Consider the following 19,790-nt stretch of genomic DNA (forward strand, 5'->3'; position numbering starts at 1 on the left):
GCCTCTGAGAGACTGGCAATCTGTGAATTCTTTATTTAAACAGCAATTTTGTCAACGTATATGAAATATGCTTTAGAAGATCAACAGTAGCAAAACCCTAACAGCAAGAACAAGAATATGCTCACCCTTCACTGAAAAAAAAACCTTGTATTAAAATGAAGGTGTACATAGTAAACAAATAGCGTCCTCTGGTTTATCAACATCAAATTAAACGCATTCCGGTCTGCATGGCTGTTTAGTTCCTCATGATGCCTTGGTTTCAGCGAGTTTCATGTTAGGATCGCTTACTGCACATTAGCATGTGGTCAAAGTAAACTGTCCTAAGTACAAGGGTCTGGTGAATAAGGAAAGCTGTTACTGTGTCTTACATATAACAGAACTGACTCTCTACTTCCTGTAATATTTGACTGCAAGGCACTGATTTAGCTACCAAACTTGCATAATCCCAGATGTCCAATCATGCATGATGAAATACATGAACTTAAGAGAAGAAAATGGGTAATAATGAGCATTTTCCACTAGTAAATGTTTGTGAGAGTGGTAAAACATATGAAATTGCTCAAACTAATTAAAAATTCAGTAGATACACTGAATATCATATTTGGAGACCAGGACCTAATGTAGCTCTGAAAACATAACAAGAAAATATCCACACATTATACCTGCATGCCTACTCCTTAGCCAAGCATAACAGGAAAGATATGAAACCATGATGTTACCTATTCATGTGCTCCTTTAGCACTAAAATACATCACAGGATGACAAGTTTTGTTTCTTAATGTGCCCTGTATTGACACTCCACCCTCTCCTATGCTTGTGTAATTTCTTGTTTTCTTTTTTTGGAAAGAAGGAAGTGAAAGAACTCTTAGGGGGTTTTTTGGTTTTTTTTTTTTTTTTTGTTTTTTTTTTGTTTTTTTTTTTGTTTTTTGTTTTTTTTTTTTTTTTTTGTTTTTTTGTTTTTTTGTTTTTGTTTTGTTTTTTTTTTATGAACAAGACTGATGATCAAAAAACCAGCCGTGAGATAATGTGTTATTTCAGTCAGTTACATATCAGAACATCTAGATAATACAAGAGGTATATTAAATAAAGAGATAATTTAACAGCATTAGAAGTTTAAAAGAACTGTATGAGCTACATTTTTTTCCATTAATTGGCTAGGTATTTTCTTTCCCTTTAGTTCCACTGTCACCTGAGTTTCTTTAGACTTTTTCTTTCCACCAAGAATAAGACTTGTATATATATATATGTATATACTTGAATGCATGAAGTAATTTCTTTACTTGTGCAGATTTTTCTGAAGAATACTATATGTGAAGTCTGTAAAGAGGCTTTGATTTGAGATGCTTCAAAAATATAAATAACAAAGAATATGTTCCTTTAAGCAGCAAAGAAACATAAATCCACACCATTTTTCTCCAAGATAAGATAAAAATGTGTATAAAAGTAATCTTTGGCACTGAAAACAAGGGCACCCTCTTGCATTTCTTCAAATCTATATAGAAGAGAAAAACTTTTAAGTCAGATCAAAATGGTATCTGTGTGGTTTCATGTAATGGATACTGACAACAGTAGCTAGAAAAACAATTGGTATGTTAAGGACTGTGTGACAGCAGGATGCAAGACTATAACACTTGATAAAATATTTTGTTCCACTCCACTCTCCCATGCTTACAAATCTTTTTTTTCCTTAAGACAATTCCATAAGATAAAAAATTTAATTACTCATAATATCCTTGATATCTTGTCAGGGCTCCAAAACTTAAAAGCAACAAAACCCAACCAATGGCAATAAGAAAAACAGCAACAAAAGCTGAGGTTATAATACAATATCAGAAGCAGTTCTCTGACTGAAGGCATTTACTGATTTTTTTGATTTTACAGACTTCACTTTCTCTACTCAAGTCCATCGTGATATTTTCTGCCAAAGCCTGATTTATTTACTCATGTAAATATTCCATCTACTGAGTATTCTTATGTAGGCTGTCTGACCACAGCTGCGAATTGGCAGGCTCTTTTTCTTCTTCAATTCGTGATGAATGTGTCATTGCATCCTGTAGACACTACTGAGCATACATTCAAGCTCTGTTCTTAGTGAAAGTGGCACTTGAACCCTTGCAGTCAAGATAGCTTAGTTATATAGCACTTCACAGGTATAATAGCTGGTTATGTACTTCTGATGTAAAACGTTCCTCCAATGACTTAGTGGGTATTGAAACAAAGCCCCACTGTGGTCCCATTGCCATTTCACAACAACTTTATGATGAGGTCTGTATTCTGTGTTTATTGTACAATACTTGTGCTTTATTGCTGTATGCATTTCCCTGTTGTTAATTTAAGTGCTCCTCTATTATGTAATACATACAATGTTTTAAACTCTAATGGCATCCTATGAGGACTGGCATTAGAAAAGTACCGATACTTCAGATCATCATAATAGTGATACTTGACTGGTTTTCCATGTAAATCCTTTGGGAATGGCCAAAATCCGTACAGGTAAATTTCATCACAAAATCTGGTGGCAAGTGTATACATGAGAAGACCAGTGCTGGGTCGTTTAATGTGGACCTTGTTTGTCAGCCAATAGCTGCAAAGAAAGAAAAAGTGCATTAAGAAACTCATATAACTTCATGTGAATAAATCCTGTGAACTTATTTTACCTACTGTGCATTCATGTTACACTATAAAAAGGTGAAAGTCTAATTTTCTCTAAACTGAGATCATAATGACACTGTTCTAGTGCACCTTTATTCCTCCTAGAAGAGGTTAAGGAAGACCTTAGCACAGCGCTGGAAAAAAACTGGCCAACTGAGAGACTTAGTTCAGGCTTCAGTTCCAGCACAACATCATGTCTGCAGCAGCTAGAAGACTGCAGCTAACCTCCTCAGCCAGATCAGGGAAAATCTGACCTGTTGTGGTATCCAATTCATGTGATCAAGTGAATCCTATGCTGAATATTTGATTGGTCTGGTGGTTACTTCACAGATTGCTTGTCTAAATAGAAAGCAAATGGAAATGATAAATGTAAGTTAAGAATGTAACTTTCAGAAGTCAGTAGAAGAGAAGCTCGATTTACTTCCTTGTGATTAAACACATAAAACTGCCTGTTGTTAAAGGTAGTCTCCAGATAAGCAAAATCTTACACTACTGATTTTTAAAAGGTTTTGTTTTGTACTCAAACATTCACTGACTGAGGCTACAGGACAGTTTTCCTGAGCCAGTACCAAGAAGTCTGGTTATGGCTTTAAAAGCACTACAGTTTTCAACAACACAAATGGAAACTTAACTGGACTCCAGCATGTAGCTCATGTTGGTACCCTCAAAGTCTGTCACCAACATTGTTCTACATCTCTAATCTTTAAAATCAGAACGTCATTAAAACAGTGCTAGCTATTGCTGGTAAAACACTTCTCCCAAGTCTGATTCAATAGAAAGTACACTAGTACTTGATGAAAATAAAAAAGGTCACTTAGATTCTTAAACCTGGTCATTCTCTTGACTCAGACAAACAACAGCCATGCACACAGCTGTACTGATCGGACTGTGGAAATGTGTGACTGCAAGTAAGGGAAGTAAGTATGACTTAGCATTACCACACAAATATAAAACCATTGCAGTGTGCCACTGTACTCTTAGCTGTAGGCTGTGAATTGCTTCTACCGCAGTCTAGGAAGAAGGTCAAGTGAGGTAAGCTTCACCAGACCAGAGTTAGCCTTGCTTTAAATGGGTTTTCAATAAGGCTGAAACTTAAAATTATACATCCAGAGTTCTATAAAGGCATTAATGATGTAGCAGGAGGAATGTCCCACCCCCCAGTATGAGACAGGACAGCAAAACTATGCCTTTAATCAAAGCTTAAAGTATGTTAAAAGCATGAGATAATATGCAACAGTTAAATAACCATCCCACTGAAACTGGCCTTTTCAAGCTCATTCTTTGCCAAAACCATAGCTTTGAATTATAGACAGGTAAGCATGTAAAAGCTAGTTTGGTATTGTTGGTAGGTTCTTTGGCTTTCTTTGTTCGGCTAGTTTTTTTTGTTTTGTTTTTTTTTTTTTTGTTTTGTTTTTTTGTTTTTTTGTTTGTTTTTTTTATTTTTGTTTTTTTTGTTTGTTTGTTTTGTTTGTTTTTGTTTGTTTGTTTGTGGTTTTTGTATTTTTTTTAATTTTGTTTGTTTGCATTATACGTAAGTTTATTTTTTGAAAGCTGAAGGACCCTGCAAGCAGAAAACAGTTCTGAGCTGAGTAACTGCTTCTCCAAAGCCAGCATAGGGTATGACTCAGAATTTCACTTGGCTATAAAAACAGGATGTTAAAAAGCGTATTTAAGGAGTGAATGCAATTGTGAATGGGTACATCTACAAATGACACATGCATATATAATTTTTATTGTCTTCATAAACACAATTTTTTAGATATAACATGCTAAGCAGTTTTCACTCTGATAAACTGCAACTCTAAGATACAATATACCAAAGGAGGGACTCCATTCTAGAAAATATATGTTTATTTATGGAAAAGTTGCTGAAGAAAGAAATCTGAACACTTTTAGCATTTCATATCACAGATACAGCAGAACAGATTAAAAGCTAATTACTTAATTCTTGTAGAAACTGGTAGCTGTCTCATGAGAAGTTGGTGCTTTAATCTCATGGAGTCATCCATCTAACATGAGTGTTTCTAGCCATACAGCAGTCAAAACTGATGCATCTGGTACTACAGGGTGCAACTACTATCATTCCAGCTGAATTTCAACCTTCCAGGAATAGGATGCTTATGGCAGAAAATTAAATTAGTAAACAGCTAAATATTTGAAAAGGACACTACAGCTTACTAATGCATTTCTGACCAGAAATAAGTATGTAATGAAGAAATAAGATGCAATGAAGACCCTCTTACAATTTAAGAGTATAAAAGGATATATTATCTTCTGTCATATTCAGGTATTATACAAACCAGAAGTTTAACTATTTGTTATTTCTTAAAATCAAAAAGATACCCAAACTCTCTCTCTATATATAATGCAAATGTAGTACTTGAGGTAATTACTATAAAAAATTTGTAACTTGGGATCAATTATACTTCAGATTTAAAAAAAATAAAATAAAAACAACACATAAAACAGTTGGAGGCACTTGGTGATCTAGGCTGATGTTTCCTAAAGATAATTTATCTCTGCAAATTCCTGGCTCCCAATGTTTGCTTGAATTAATAGAATTGTCAAGTGGTGACACAAATCTCAAGCAGTCTTTGTGATTTTTGTTCAGAAAGATATGTGTAAACTTTTCAGTTGCTCAGGTACCTGTTCTAATCTCAAGCTTAGTTAAGGCTGATTAGGGGTGATTGATGTTCTAGATGCTTTAAGCAATATGCATCTTTATACCTGTTTTTAGTTTCTGGAGTTTTATTACAGCTTTAATTTAAAGCATAAAGATACTTTCCCAATATACTTTTCTGGGATGCACTCATTTTCTGTTTAACTAAGATTACATCATGAAAGAAGCAACTAACTATAGAACCAAATGAGAATCTCTCTTGTTTCTCATAACTAATCTCTAGATTTACACCCATGACCAAATCCTGATTTTCTAGCTGGATACAGCATCAGTCCTTAACTGACAGGACTTGGTGGATCTCACCATGTTAGAAAATAGTCATCACTATGAAGTCTGAAACTGGCCGTGCAGTGCACCACCACTTGTTTTCTTGATGTCTCAGTCCATTATCTTTCTCCAAGATGGGCTCCTCAGCCATTGCTGGCTGGCCCTGTGCTCCAGCCCAACCACCTTTGCAGCTCACTGTTTAGCTTGCTTCAGTTGGCAAACACTTTTTGTGCTTTAGGGGGCTCAGAAGTGCTTGAGTGGGAAACTCTGTCTACATAAACAAAAAAAACCAAAAAACCAAAAAAAAAAAAAAAAAAAAAAAAAAAAACCCCAAAAAAAACCAAAAAAAAAACCATGAAAAAAGTGAAAGTCTGTCTTGGTGAATATGAGATAAATAAATTGCCTTTAAAAATACTGAACCTGTTTCTACCAGATTAAAATATCACCTATTTTGACTATACAGTCAAATCCACCAGAATTTCACCTATATCTAGCAAGATATCCTCATATTTATAAAAATGGAATGTTCTACTATCAGCATGACTGCCGGAGGAATGTCAATTCAATAGCATGTTGCTACCTGATAATGACTTCTTGAGCTATTGACAAAAAATAAATTAAAATAAACACATAAAACCATAGACATCTGCTTTAAAAATAGTTAGTTAAAATGATCTTCTAAGGAAACTCTATTACAATGACTAATACATTCAACAATTTATGCCAATCATGATTACATTATATGGATGGAAATATATAGAATTCAAATTATAATTGTTTATCCTGCTACTGAGGAATAGATGACTTTTGACTAAATTAAAACATGAGATATGCTTTCTCATGGCTGTACTCAAAGAATGAAGTGTTGTCTCAGACAAAATCAGATATGATGGGTTACATTCAAATACCAGGTAATATAGTGTACTTAGCATCTTTATTTTCCTTATCTACAAATTCCCTAAGATGTCATAGCATGAAGAGATTCAGAATCTGGTTGCATATACTTCAATGGATTTTGAATTCCTTGTTCTGGACAGGGCTGAATCTGAGGAAACATATATGTTTGAACTCTGAATAGCTTAAAAGATTATATACCGAGTTCTGTTTCTTGAGATATTCAAGCTGCTCTCCAAGCAAACCTACTTCACATACCTGGCTGTCACTGAAATTCTGTTCCTTTTACAGACAGAGAATATTTTTAAAAAGAGCTTTCTGAAAAATCATATATGGTATTTGAGAAGTTAAAATATTAACATTAATAGGAAGGTAGGGAAAAAGGATTTTGAAAGATGATAAAACATCTCAGTGTTACTCAAGAGTGTCTGTGTGAGAAGCTAGAGGATGTATATTGTCTTGATTACACTTCCTCAAAAAATACTTCAGAACAGGACAACACAGAGTAAAGCAACATATGCTATTAGAAGAATAAAGTAACTTCTGTATGAGGAGAGAATAGCTTGAAAAAGAGACAACTAGATGGGAAGACATCAAAACAGTCCAAAATTATGAAATGGTAAAGGTGGCAAATAGGAATTTAATTACTACTTTAACAAAAGCATTGTAACATAATAAGTAACGGACTCAGTAAAGTAATTTATTAGTAGGTCTGAAATAAACAGATGTAAGTCCTTTTTACACACTATAACACTCAACTGGGAATTCAAGGCAATAGGATTTTTTGGATGCCATTGGCCAACTGACTAAAAAACCCACAACTTGTCAATGTTCATAAACCCAGTGGTGCTGATGAAACTCCTTCTCAAAGGTTTGCTAAGCTACTGGCGATGTATATATCACAGGGTAATCTTTCCTCTGTTTCCAACTTTTCTTCTACGTTTCTGTGTTGGCATGACACCTGGCACTGGTAAGACTACAGACTAGAAAGGGATCTCTTGAATAGCCACTTTTATGTCCTTGGACCCAACATCTGTTTTCTAAAGAAAGTGTTAGGGCACATATCTTCCTCAAATTCAAAAAAATAATCCTTTCCTTGTGCTTTCTTGTCTTCAGTGGGATTAATCACACCCGTGACAGGAACAACTCTTCAATTTACCCTCTCAATTTATGTGAATGTTTTAATTAAAATTGCACTATTTTTCCTTTTCTCACTGAGATATGCTTTTTGCAGAATGCTGCACAAGGAATCTAAAGCGTGAAATAATTAAGGTGTTAACAACAACAGAAAATGTGACAGCCAGCTCAAAAGCACTGCTGAGTGCACAAGATCTACATTAAAGTTTTCAGTGTACAATATTTTCAAAAAGCATACATTAAAAACCTCTTTCATTAAAAGGAATAATGCACTTTATGAAGAGCTGAAACTCCATCAGAGCTCTACCCAAAAAGTCAAGATTCTGTCCTGATCTGATCTGCCTCTTTAGTAGTTAGAAATGCTCTCTGTTTTGAGCTGAATACATCACACTACAGGACAACAAGGGAAAGTAAAGGCTATGTGCTTATATTTCTAAGAAACTTGCAAAGAATATCCATCAATGTATTTTAAAAATTATTTAAGCCCTCAGGAATCCATTTACATCAAAAAGAGACCTGAACCTTTGCCAGTAAATATGGTTAGTCTTCTACTGCATAGAGACTGAAATGTCTACCTTTGCTTCAGTCATGAAAGTCATCAATGACACTCTAGCATAGTACATGCCTCTGCTAAAAGGTGTTGCTCACTCAACTCACACACAAAACCATTTTCAAGAGTGAAACATAGCTTAATTTTAGAAGAAGTAATCTATAAATAATTTGGGATTACAGTTGCACTAGATGTGCACACAGACACATAGCAAAGGTGCAGAAAAACAGACCCAGAGTACATTCTACAGGCTTAGAAAGTAAAGAGAGAAACTTCTGGAGAAAAGGTTTTCCTTTCTGACAGATCAGCTCCTTACTGGAATATGATGGAAAGAGATAAGATCTTCCAGTGAGGTGTTCCATGGCTATCTTATTTCTGTGACATACTTGGAGAATAACATATGCCTACTGTGCAGATAATGGAGCAAAATATAGAATTCTATGAATTAGAGAATCACAGAATTGATTCAGTTGGGAGGAACCTTTAAAGGCCAGTTAATCGTCTCCCCTGGTTCTGGGCATGGACATACTTCACTAGACCAGGTTGCTCAAAGCTCCATCCAATCTGACCTTGAGCAATTCAAGTGATGGACCATCCACAGCCTCCCTGAACAACTTGTTTCAGTGTCTTAACACCCTCATGATAAAACTTTTCTGCATTCTGTCTAATCCAAACCTACTTTATTTCAGCTCAAAACCACTGTCCATTGTCCTGCCTTGGAGAGATCGATAAAAAGTCTCTCCCTCTCCAGTTTTCTTGTAGGCTCCCTTCAAGTACTGGAGGGCCACAATAAGGTGTCCCTGGAGTGTTCTATTCTCCAGGGTCAGCAAGCCCATCTCTCTCTGCCCTTCCTCAAAGGAGGGAATGCTCCAGTCCTCTGATAATTTCTGTGTCCCTGATCTGTACCCGCTGCAGCAGGTCCCTGTCTTTTTTCTGCTGAAGACTCCAGAGCCAGATGCAAGACTCCAGGTGGGGTCTCAGCAGAGCAAAATTGGGCAGAATGAACTCCCTCGACTTGCTGGCCAGGGTCCTTTTGATGCAGCCCAGGATACAACTGGCTTTCTGGGCTGTGAGCGTATATTTACAGCTCATATACATATGAAGACATGTTAATGTTTCCTTCAGGTTAAGAAATCCTAATCATTCAAAAAACATTTTCTAAAATCAATTTGTAAACTAGAATCCACGAGTGATAAACAGAAAGATTGCAACATTTTTTCTTTTACTCCACCCACAGACATTATAAATTAATGAACTGCATTCACAATTATAAAATGAAAATTAATGTGCCTTTGTGTGTAATTTCGAATCCATCTGGTTTTGATGAATACAAACTGAACCTGCATCAAGTAAACTATTTTTTGTTACACATTTGTTGAAAACTGCTAGCATTTCCATGCTTTTTAAAATTCCCTTCACAGTTCTAACAGCTATTATATTGTATATTTTTATTTTTATTTTTTACATGGAACCATTTAAAAATATAGAAATATTAAGGACTCAGATAAAATCTTAAAAATGTTAGAGAACATTTGAACAGTGTGACTGGTAGATGTTAAAATGGTGATAAAGAAGCACACATGACTTTACGAGGATTTGAAATGTCAGATAGGAGATGTTTTTCGATGGTACATAAACAGTCAAATCTAAGTGAAATACAATATCTGTAGCAACATATAGTAGCAATGATAAAACACAAAAAAGAAAGTATCTGATAAACTAGTAAGAAATAGAACCATCAGGTTGAATATCAACTCTAAGCAGCTATTTGCCATAATTTTATAGTCCTCCTTTCTCCTTTATTTCATTCTTTCCGTATAAAACCTCAGAATATAAACTATTTACCTATGTCTGTAATTATAAAGCACAGCTACAAAAGAAAAAACCTTGTCTGGAAAGTTGTGCGGGATTGCCATTCTAGAAAGCACACTGGACCCAATTCTAAGAAAACACTAATAAAATTTGGTAAAAAGAATGCAACTATATTTTAAATAAATAAGGCTACAAATGGTTTCAGAGGGAATCAGTGGCTTTTTTTCCTCTTGTATAGGTTGCAAATATTACTTCTTTTCTTCTCTAGAAAGGGTACTGGTATTAATTTGGATTAAACAGAAGCAATGAAGCAAAGGGATGATTCGTAATCAGATTGAAGATGGCACAACAGTATTCTTTTCGTTTTAAAAATCTAATTTTCAATTTTTTACTCAGTAAAATAAGATCACCTACCATTATTCCACACATGGAACTTATGGAAAGGTGGGAGAAATAAGCTTGAAAGTAGGAAAAAGTGTCAGACAAAATCCCCGTCCTAGATTGCAAGGCAAGATGTATTCTATTTGCCATCTGTTGGAGGTGTGGCAGTTATCTTCTGTTAATTGGGCAGTTTTCTTTATCTCTTCCACAGACCAATCCTCCCCCCGGGGAGACATCTGCTGTTAATGGCCTATTGAATGTCACTGCATGATTGATAAAAGTTACAGCATCCCATTGTGAGATGCTCTGGCACACCAGACTCAGCCTTTTCACTGGATTCCCGGAGGAACAGCTGGGTTTTTTTCCACTGGACCTTCAGAGGAAGACTACACCCTTCTGCAAGATCACTGCTCCAACAGAACCACATCTGGCACTCCAGGAGGACTGCAGCCCTTCCAATTTAGACTGCTACCAACACCCTAACCAAAAAGGTGTCAAGTTTTATTCTGACTCTGTGGGTGGCTTTTCTTTTGTATTATTACATGTGTTTTGTTTTGTTTTTTTTTCTCCTTTTCCTAATAAACTGTATTTCTGACTCTGAGTTTCTCACTGGTTTTGCTTTCAAACCAGAACACCCCCAAATATGTAGTGTACAGAAAAGCTTCGGCATTTCCTAACAGCAACATGAAAAGGCAGTTACAGGAAAGACATATTTTCAGGTTTTAGGACATTTATAGCCTAAGCTTATATTTTGGCTCATGTTCGTGCTGGGTCTGTTCTAAAAGTAGACACCTCCATTGAAGAAAAAGTTTGGCTGTGAGTGGTAACAACTGCTAGAAAGAATTCCTTTGCTCTCCACTCATTTTCTAGGGCTCCTTTTTCACCTATGGGTGGCACATGGCTGCTGTTCCCTACTACTGGAAAATTTTATGGACCTAGAGGTTGATCCAGACCAGCTATGACAGCTGGTGGATTTCCTTGAGAGGGATTTTGTCTATGGCATCAGGAAGGTTGTTATCAGTAGCCATCCTCAAGCTGAACGACAGCAACACAAGCCCACTCTGTGACCTCTTGTGTTTCTGGAGCTGAACTGAGAAATCTGAACCCAAGAGTATAACCCACCTGACCCACAGGGGCAACTCTAATAAGCAGAGATCAGGCAGGATGATAAATAAACAGCCTATTTTCTATCAGCCATATTCCCTTCCTGAAAGTGCCCTTATACTTCTCAGAGTAGCTATTCAAGCCTCAAAAAGACTATTGAAGAAGTCCCTTGACAGGAAACCTTGATAATGGCCTGAGTCAGCAAAGGTACCACAGCCAAGAAATTAATTTGACCCACGTTGTGCACAGTAAGTTGGTTCTACAGAACCAATGCCACTGGGTATGTAAAACCAATTGTTCATACTAATCTAGAACTTCCGTGTTTTTGTCAAAATGTGTCCTGGCATTCTGACTTTTTCTGGGAATTGGTAAGGGCATAACAAAAATTACATTATATTCCACTAAAAATTACCACAAAGAAAAAAAAAATCTGTCTCCCATGCCAAAGACAGACAAATTGAATGAAAGAGGAATTTCGTTTGTAAAAAGAGAGCAACTGATGGGATAAAATTCTTCAACTGGATTAGTGAAAGCTTGTCTGGGAAAGCCATGTCAAATTAAGAACATGGAAAAATCTTCAGTTGGAGCAAAAATATAACAAATTCAGTTTAAGGATAGTAGACTAAAAAAGAACTATGTAACATTAGTGCACAGTTGTAAAAGTTATGTGCACCAGAGTGACTGGGGATATTGCTAAGTGCTTTGAAACACACAAGTAACTTCAGATTAAATTAATAAAATACAGATTTCAGAAACTTACATTTATTTTTAATATTTTATGACACAAAATTCATAATAAAAAGTATTAATTCTTCATATTTTATGAAGGCATTACAACAGCTTATAATCAATTAGCATTTTTTCTATGAAAATTTGAACAGAATATTACAGGAGGGCTGTAATTAAAATTAGCAACTTTCCCTAATTCTAGCTTTCACTATTAGACCTAGTCTTTCCTACTGAGTGAATATCTGTTCTTAAGCTAATGGCCAATGAATATATTTCTGTAACAGAAAAAAATCCTATCTAACTAATTTTCTCTCTTTTCAAAATAATTCAAATACAGTCATGTTCCAAAGAAAAATCTAATATATGAAGAATAAGAATAAAATGCAGGGTCCCCTATGCATAGTAGGGAATCAGGAAAATTATAATGGAAGGGCCCACTCAAATTGTTAAATTCTGCCTTTGATCCCTTCAGAATAATTCATCTGTTGCCTAGAACATCACAGGTCTATATTCTTGAAAGACCATTTTCTGAAAAAAAAAAAAAAATCATCATTTATATCACATGTTAAATCTACCCTTAAAAAAGAAAAAGCTTGGTAGGAAAAGTTGTGTTGAATTTCCATTCTGGGTCCAATCCTAACAAAACAGTTATAAATGTAGGCAAAAGAAAACAACTCCATTTTAAGTAGGGCTACAAAAGAAAGATGATCCCAGGATGAGTACTCTGCCCTCATCTGAAAACATTTCATTAATGGCACTGATACTGAAAGTAATATTGATAAGTGCAGCCTACAAATTAAGAATATGTTCAGGATGCTCTTTACTCACTGGACTACAAACAGTTTTAAACTGCTTTCAGCTTGTATCCAACTGCCCTTTACAACTGAAGTTAATAATGCCTATCACCAGGTCTGGATACAGTAAAACATGTTCATTGCTATGCTACTTGTTAGACATTTTGAAGTTCTTGAAGTTCTATATATATATAAACATATATGAACTATATTGAAGCTCTATGTAACTTCATTTATATAGAAGAAAATCTGGTCTGCTTTGAAATAATAATAATAATAATAATAATAATAATAATAATAATAATAATTTAACTGAAGTCTCCTATTTAGATATTAGTACAGAAAATATGCATTACAGGACCTTAAATTTGATCAGTGAAATAAACCAGAGCAGATTATTCACTTATAAAAGCTATTGATTTTACTTTCTGTCTTGGAATGATTGATGATGATAGTCTATTCCATGACCCTCTGCTTTATGCCCAAAAATGCTTGCTGTATCTTTAAGGCCTGGGATTGGGTATGTGCAGGGCTGGGGAGGGGGAGCTTATGGGGGTTTTGATGGGCAATTTTGAGGACTCATTGCACAGATGTTCCATGGCTCTGTAAGGTTTGGTTCTCTCTCTGTGAGCTTGGCTACCTTGGTTTGTTGGTGCAGGCAAAAAGCTTTTCCCTTCCCTGGCTCGAAGAAGTTGCAGTAGAAATCTTTCATCTGCCTTGAAGTGAACTCAACAGCTGCAGGTCTGAGAATGGAGTAGGACTGGCAGGAGCAGGGCTGCCCTGTTCCAGCCCCAAGCCTTAGGGAGCCAAGGGAGAGAAAACACACCAAGAGGCTCCAGAACAGTTTTTTTGCCTGCCATGACTGCTGTGGAGAGGAGGTCAACAGCAGAGAGCTACCAGGTTTTTGCCTCCTGCTGGAACTCCTCCGTGGAAGCTCCACTTCCCTCAGAGTGAAAGCTGGTGCTACCTTGAACCATGTGTTGGAAAGAGGTATTCCTCCAATATTTCCTCCATTGTTCAGACATTTTTGGGTTTTCATTCCTCTGTGAGTGTGGGGCGGAACACGAGTTCTGATGGCTCAGTGTTGTTTTCCTTCCTTGCACTGTAGGCATTTTGTTGTTAATAAAGTGTTGTGTTTTTTTTTTTTTTTCTCCTCTATTAGTATTAATTTTATATTGGTGCAGGGGCATTGTTGAAACTCTTTAGAGGAGACAACTCTTTACAGTGTGTCCTCTCTTAAATTTGTCTCAGAAGTGAGACATCATCATAAACCCCATGGTTCTCATTGAATTAGCCAACTGATAGAGGCAGGCTTCGTACAAATAGAAGTATACTATTTCAGTAAATGGAGGAGGAAGAAGTTAGTCCTCTACCTCCAAAGGTTACACAAAACCTTTGACCAGTCAAAAACATTCACTGAAGCATGCACAAGCATGTGCTGAAGAATGTGTTTGAACCAAAACAATTTGCTGCATCACAACTTCCTGTGGAACTCAAAGTGGCAGATTGCCTTACAAAAACCATTAAATATGAAAAGCACACTTAAACAATACAGAGGAGTCCACACACTAAAAGACCAGTGTCTTTAAAGAAAGAATGAATGCTCATTGCTCACATCCTATTCCATTGTAGCTCATTGCAAACAATACCAACCAAAATGCCCGTTAAATGCAATGGGATGTGACTGGAGTTCTACCAAACCTATCAACTGGTTTCACAAGGACATGCAATACACGAAGGAAAAAATTGGTTTTAGTCACTTCTACAATCCATCAAAAACAAATATATGACACCTATGTGTAAGGCTTCAGACCCCATTACTGATTTTACAAGCAATAACTTCCCAAGAGAAATTTCAAAAGCAAGAAGATTAATGGATGTTTTTACTCCACAAAGATTTTCTGTCTTTAGCTTGCTTTCTGATGTGACAGCCTTCTGTATCATCTTCTCTTACAACTATATACAAGAGAAGTATAAAGGAAAATTACAAAAGACTTTGCCATTATGGGCTAGTATTAAAAAAAATTAAAACATGTCCTCTGCATTGGACAACTTGCTTAATTTTCTTTCTGTGGGTTTCACACACTTTAAATCTGCACTGCATCAATACAGGAATATAGTAGGTAGGTATCTACTATCTTTCACTTTATTACTGCTGTTATATATCAAATAAAGAGAAAAAGGAATCCTGAACCAAACCATATACCCACTGAAAGATTAAAACAATGCAAATTTAGAAAAGGAAAAAAGAAAGGTTGTGTAAATGCATTTAAAAGTATTTTAAAAGGAAAAAGTTATCACTTTATGAGTCAAAACCTTTAAACAAATTCTGAGCTGTCTTATGGCTACTTACAATATTATCTTTGTATATTGTCAGTGGCTTTACTAAGTTACCATCAACCATGCAACCAGCAGTCATTTGAAATGAGATCTTCAGTCTGAATTCAAGCTACTCAACTTTAAGTCATCAGTGCTATAGAAATAGAGTGTGTTTACATATTGGCACATTTCCCAGATATTTTGTGTCCAGAACTTGCTTTGCATATTATGAACAAGTGTCTTGGTTTGGAAAGACAGGTGTCTACTAAGGAAGGCAGAAGCCTCCCCTGAGATAGAAAAATGTAGACCCCTTCCCTCCGAATTGTTATAAATTTGAAATTAAGGGGGGGGCTCTCAGGCAAAAATATGGGAGCAGGAATAACAGTTCTTTATTAGGGAAGAAAATAAAAAGACAAAATAAACAATGCAATGAACCAAAAACAACACTGACAGTGTCAAAATACAACCTAACACCCTGCTGGACAAGGTGCTGGTAGCAGTCCAATTGGAATTGTGGCTGCAGTCCTCCTGGAATGTCAGGTGTGGTTCTGTTGGAGCAGTGATCCTGTAGAAAAAGGGTGTTGTCTTCCTCTGAAGAGGCAATGGAAGAGGCAGCTGTTCCTCTGGGAAAACCCAGCACAGAAAAAGCTTTGCTGGTGGACCAGAATCTCAAGACTATATGCAGGTAGGAATGCTTGGTTTCTCCCTCTGGGCAGAGCATCTCCCAGGGGGATGTTATAGCTCTTATCAGATATGCAGGACATTCAATGGCCCATTATCAGCAGGTATCTCTCCAGAGGGAGGACTGATTGTGGAAGAGATAAGGACTTAACACAAGACAACACAAGACAACTGCCATACAGATGGCAAATGTATTCTATTTGCTTTTTTCAATCTGGGACAACAAGTTTATAGAATTTGAAAACAAAACCAGAAAGACAGATTTCCTCTTCTCTTTCACCTCTACTTCAGAGAATGATCATCATACCAAAATAGCAGTAATGGCTTAGCAATTTCATGAGTTAACAAAAAGAGATCTGAGGCATAATTTTGTGCTCTTCACCAGTCTTTATGTATTATCCTTGCTTGTGAGAAGCCTAATGTTCTTTTAAGAGATTCATTTGGAAAAGATGTTTGCTACTAACATCTTCAGAGAGCTGACATTAACATATGCATGAACCAAATCTTCCTCTATCCATATCCTCTCAAACCTATTCTCTCTCTCCTGAATTCATGCAGTTCATTTTCTAATAGACTCCAGAGCCAGCAAGCATCATGCCTCTGGATCTGGAAATAAACAGAGCACAGGCAAATCCCACAGGATGTCCACACAACTGTTCCATACCCAGAAGATGGGAAGAAATCTAATGTGAAGTAAATTCAGTGATACTGCCACTGAGTGGCTAATAGTTCAAAATATCCAGTTTCCTACTGCCTCCAGTTGGAAGAGCAGCCAAGAAAACATTCTTACACATCAAGATGAGCGTGAGAACTTTGTTTTGTGGATTTAGGAGAGCAAATACAAGAAAAATCTTCACAGAAAACTAGAGTATTTTGAATCTGTATTATTTGTCAGGGCAAGGGGGTGGTGGTGTTCAGCCTCCTCAACAGACGTCTTCAAATATTCACCAGAAGAAGCACAGAAAAAAAAAAAACAACCAAGCTGTGCAAGGCTCTGGGAGTTAACTGACCTCTGCTTAATGCACCAACTACATGTTTAGGCCCAGGAATCCTCTCTAATCCCTCCACAGATCCATGAGGTGGGATCCATAGCAGATCATCCTGCTGATCCTACTTTTGAGTTTGGTTGTCTGCCACCAGTAGAAGTATGATCTGGACTCTAACCCCAGCAGGCTCAGTTCCTGTTTGCCCACTGTTTAATCCATATTCAGTGACAGCTCTGCTACTGAGACAAGCCTCTAGACAGACACTTTCCACACCTCAGAGAGTATCATTTCATTTGGAAAGTATTACTACAAATAATCCTAATTAAATAGTTCAGCATTAAATCTGTGAAACATCCCCAGGGGAAACCCACAAACTACGGCAAATAAACTCCTCTTTGGAAAGTCATGACAAGCCCCTTGTAAGCAGCAGAAATCCCAACTGCCCCCAGTGATCTACAGGTCAAGCCTGCATTTTGTTTCCAGTGCCAGCATGCAGGATTTCTCTTTAGTGATTTTTAAATGACTGCTAGCTCTGCAAAGAAAGATAACATTGAGATTATTTTCTGAAACCTTCTTGTCATTGAGAGCTATGTAAACCACCTTTTTCCTACGGTGTTTCAATGCTCTGTCCATTATAGACTAAAAGGTGAAAAAGGCAAGGCCTCACCTGTAGAGTTCATGCCACACATGAATCTTTCTATGGCCTTGTTAGCCCATCTGTATGTTATATTTCATCTGAGGCTAAATAATTTGATACAAGCATAAACTGTGTTGGTTTCAGTATGACTGTGACAACCCATTTACTTCCCCCTCTGCCAATTCTGCTAGTGGGTGTGCCCACACTTACACTAAAATGAAAAAAAAAAAAAAGGGAACAAAACCCCCCAACTTGTGAGCCTCCAAAATGTTCTGAAACCAGGGGCTGTACTTGTTTTCAGTATGGCCCTCTCTCAGATTCTTTTACCGGTCTTCCTTTCTTGCAAAAGAAAATGGTTACTCATTTGCTTTGGAAAGTCCCCTGTATCCCAGACGTAGACAATAAAGTACAAAAAAATGTGAAATGAAAAAGCAAGTTCTAACAAAAACTTTGCTAAGTCCATTTTCTTTGACTACTTCACTAAAGATATGATACAAAAATGCAAATTATGACACTTGCTTCCACTAAGTACAGACTAGAAAACATCAATAAGCTGTTTCTGCAGTGCTCATGAATTATAGGAACTATAATATTTCTATACAGAAATATTGCTTTAAAAAGTTAGAAATGAAAGTAATTCTCTTTTACACATTATAGAAGTAACTATTATTTTCCTAATTTTTCCTATGGCCTATTAATTCACTTGTTGAAGACAGAAGGACAGAGCTCAGAAAAGGACTTCAATACAGCAGTGTTATAGTACTGAATTCCTAATGTGAATCCAAACAGCACTAACCTCCCACACATGTATAAATAGGTCCTCATGGCTACATATGAGGATAAGGATAAAGATAAGCTTAACACCTAAGAACAGGATTCACAGAAGCAACTTCTGTTGAAAGAGACACAATGGAGACAGACAGAAGACTTCTGTCTAGAATAGGAAGGAAACGAGTACTGGTGAGAGACTTCAAATCTCATTCCATCCAAAACACAAGTACTACTAGCATCTACCTCAACTGTGGTGTGCCTTCCAACAGCAAAGGAGCACAGTCCAGATTTATCACCTAATGAATCAGTTGTTTTCTTTGAAAACATGTTCTGTTCTTAAAACATCACACCAGGCATGTCAGCACTGACCTAACCCTCACAAGGGTCTGAAACAGAGCAATGCTCACACTTTTTCTCATGTTCCAATTCTTTGATGTAAACTGAAACAGGCTAACAGGCTTCCCTTAGCCTCTGAAAAGCCGATACACAACTTGTGTATCAAATAAACAAATTCCTTCCCTCACATGGGGGCCTGACACAGACCAGATGCTCTCATTTTCCTCCCCACTCCTCAGTGGGGTGGGAAGAGAACAGGAAGAGCAAAACCGAGTAAAGCCCGGAGTCAAAATAAAGACAGCTTACTAGGTGGATGAAAGGACTGCCTCCCAACTTCTTCTTCTGCTACAACAGTTGCATTGCTTGCTGAGCATGATGCTGGATTGCATGGCATTTTCCTTTGGTAACAGGGAAGTTTTGAGGCTGTGTAAGTGCCATTCAGACGCATTCAAAACCCTGGTGTGTTATTGACAATGTTTTACCCACGAATAGAACACATAGCACCTACATTTTGGTACAAATGTTTGGGAAGAAAGTAGTAGCCATTAGCCTTAGTACTTGGTAACTCCAGACAAAACATCCCCACATATTTCTCAGTGCTTCTTATCTGAAACACTTAAAACTCTCCTTGTATACCATTAAGAATTCAGAGATTGAAACAAATCCATTTCAACATTCTTGAAGGAACTCATATGCATTAAAAAGCAAGGCTACAGAAGACACTAAACCAAACTGCTCCTTCCTATTCTGACACCACTGTTTACGTTGGTTCCAGCGTACTATTTCACTGAAGCACTATTCATCATGTTAACAGCCCAATGACTTGAACTGACAAAAGCAAAAGGCCAAATCATATAGTGCATATAGCTATAGCTTTGTTTGCTTACTTCCACATCACTGCAGTAGTTAACTAAGCATTTGAAGAAACCTGTTACTGGCTGGATGCTTAATACAACCTCTCATCATAGAAGATCAGTAAGATTAAAACTAAATGCACACATCTTTAAAAACTCTTGGAAGGCGTTAGAATCAAAATAAAAATAAGCAGAATTTTTATTAT

The 19,790-nt window shown here is 36.7% G+C and overlaps 1 protein-coding gene across 1 annotated transcript in view; it reads right to left on the reverse strand.

Annotated features, from left to right (window-relative positions):
* Positions 1-976: 976 nt before the first annotated feature.
* The window catches only part of ST8SIA4 (ST8 alpha-N-acetyl-neuraminide alpha-2,8-sialyltransferase 4), a 50,938-nt gene continuing 32,124 nt past the window's right edge, over positions 977-19,790 (reverse strand). Inside the window, exon 5 of the mRNA XM_054003687.1 lies at positions 977-2,584. Coding sequence (XP_053859662.1) covers positions 2,302-2,584 — 283 coding nt within the window. The 3' untranslated portion in view covers positions 977-2,301. The remainder of the gene's footprint in view (positions 2,585-19,790) is intronic.

This window comes from Vidua macroura, chromosome Z (assembly GCF_024509145.1).
Source record: "Vidua macroura isolate BioBank_ID:100142 chromosome Z, ASM2450914v1, whole genome shotgun sequence".
NCBI classification, from domain to species: Eukaryota; Metazoa; Chordata; class Aves; order Passeriformes; family Viduidae; genus Vidua; species Vidua macroura.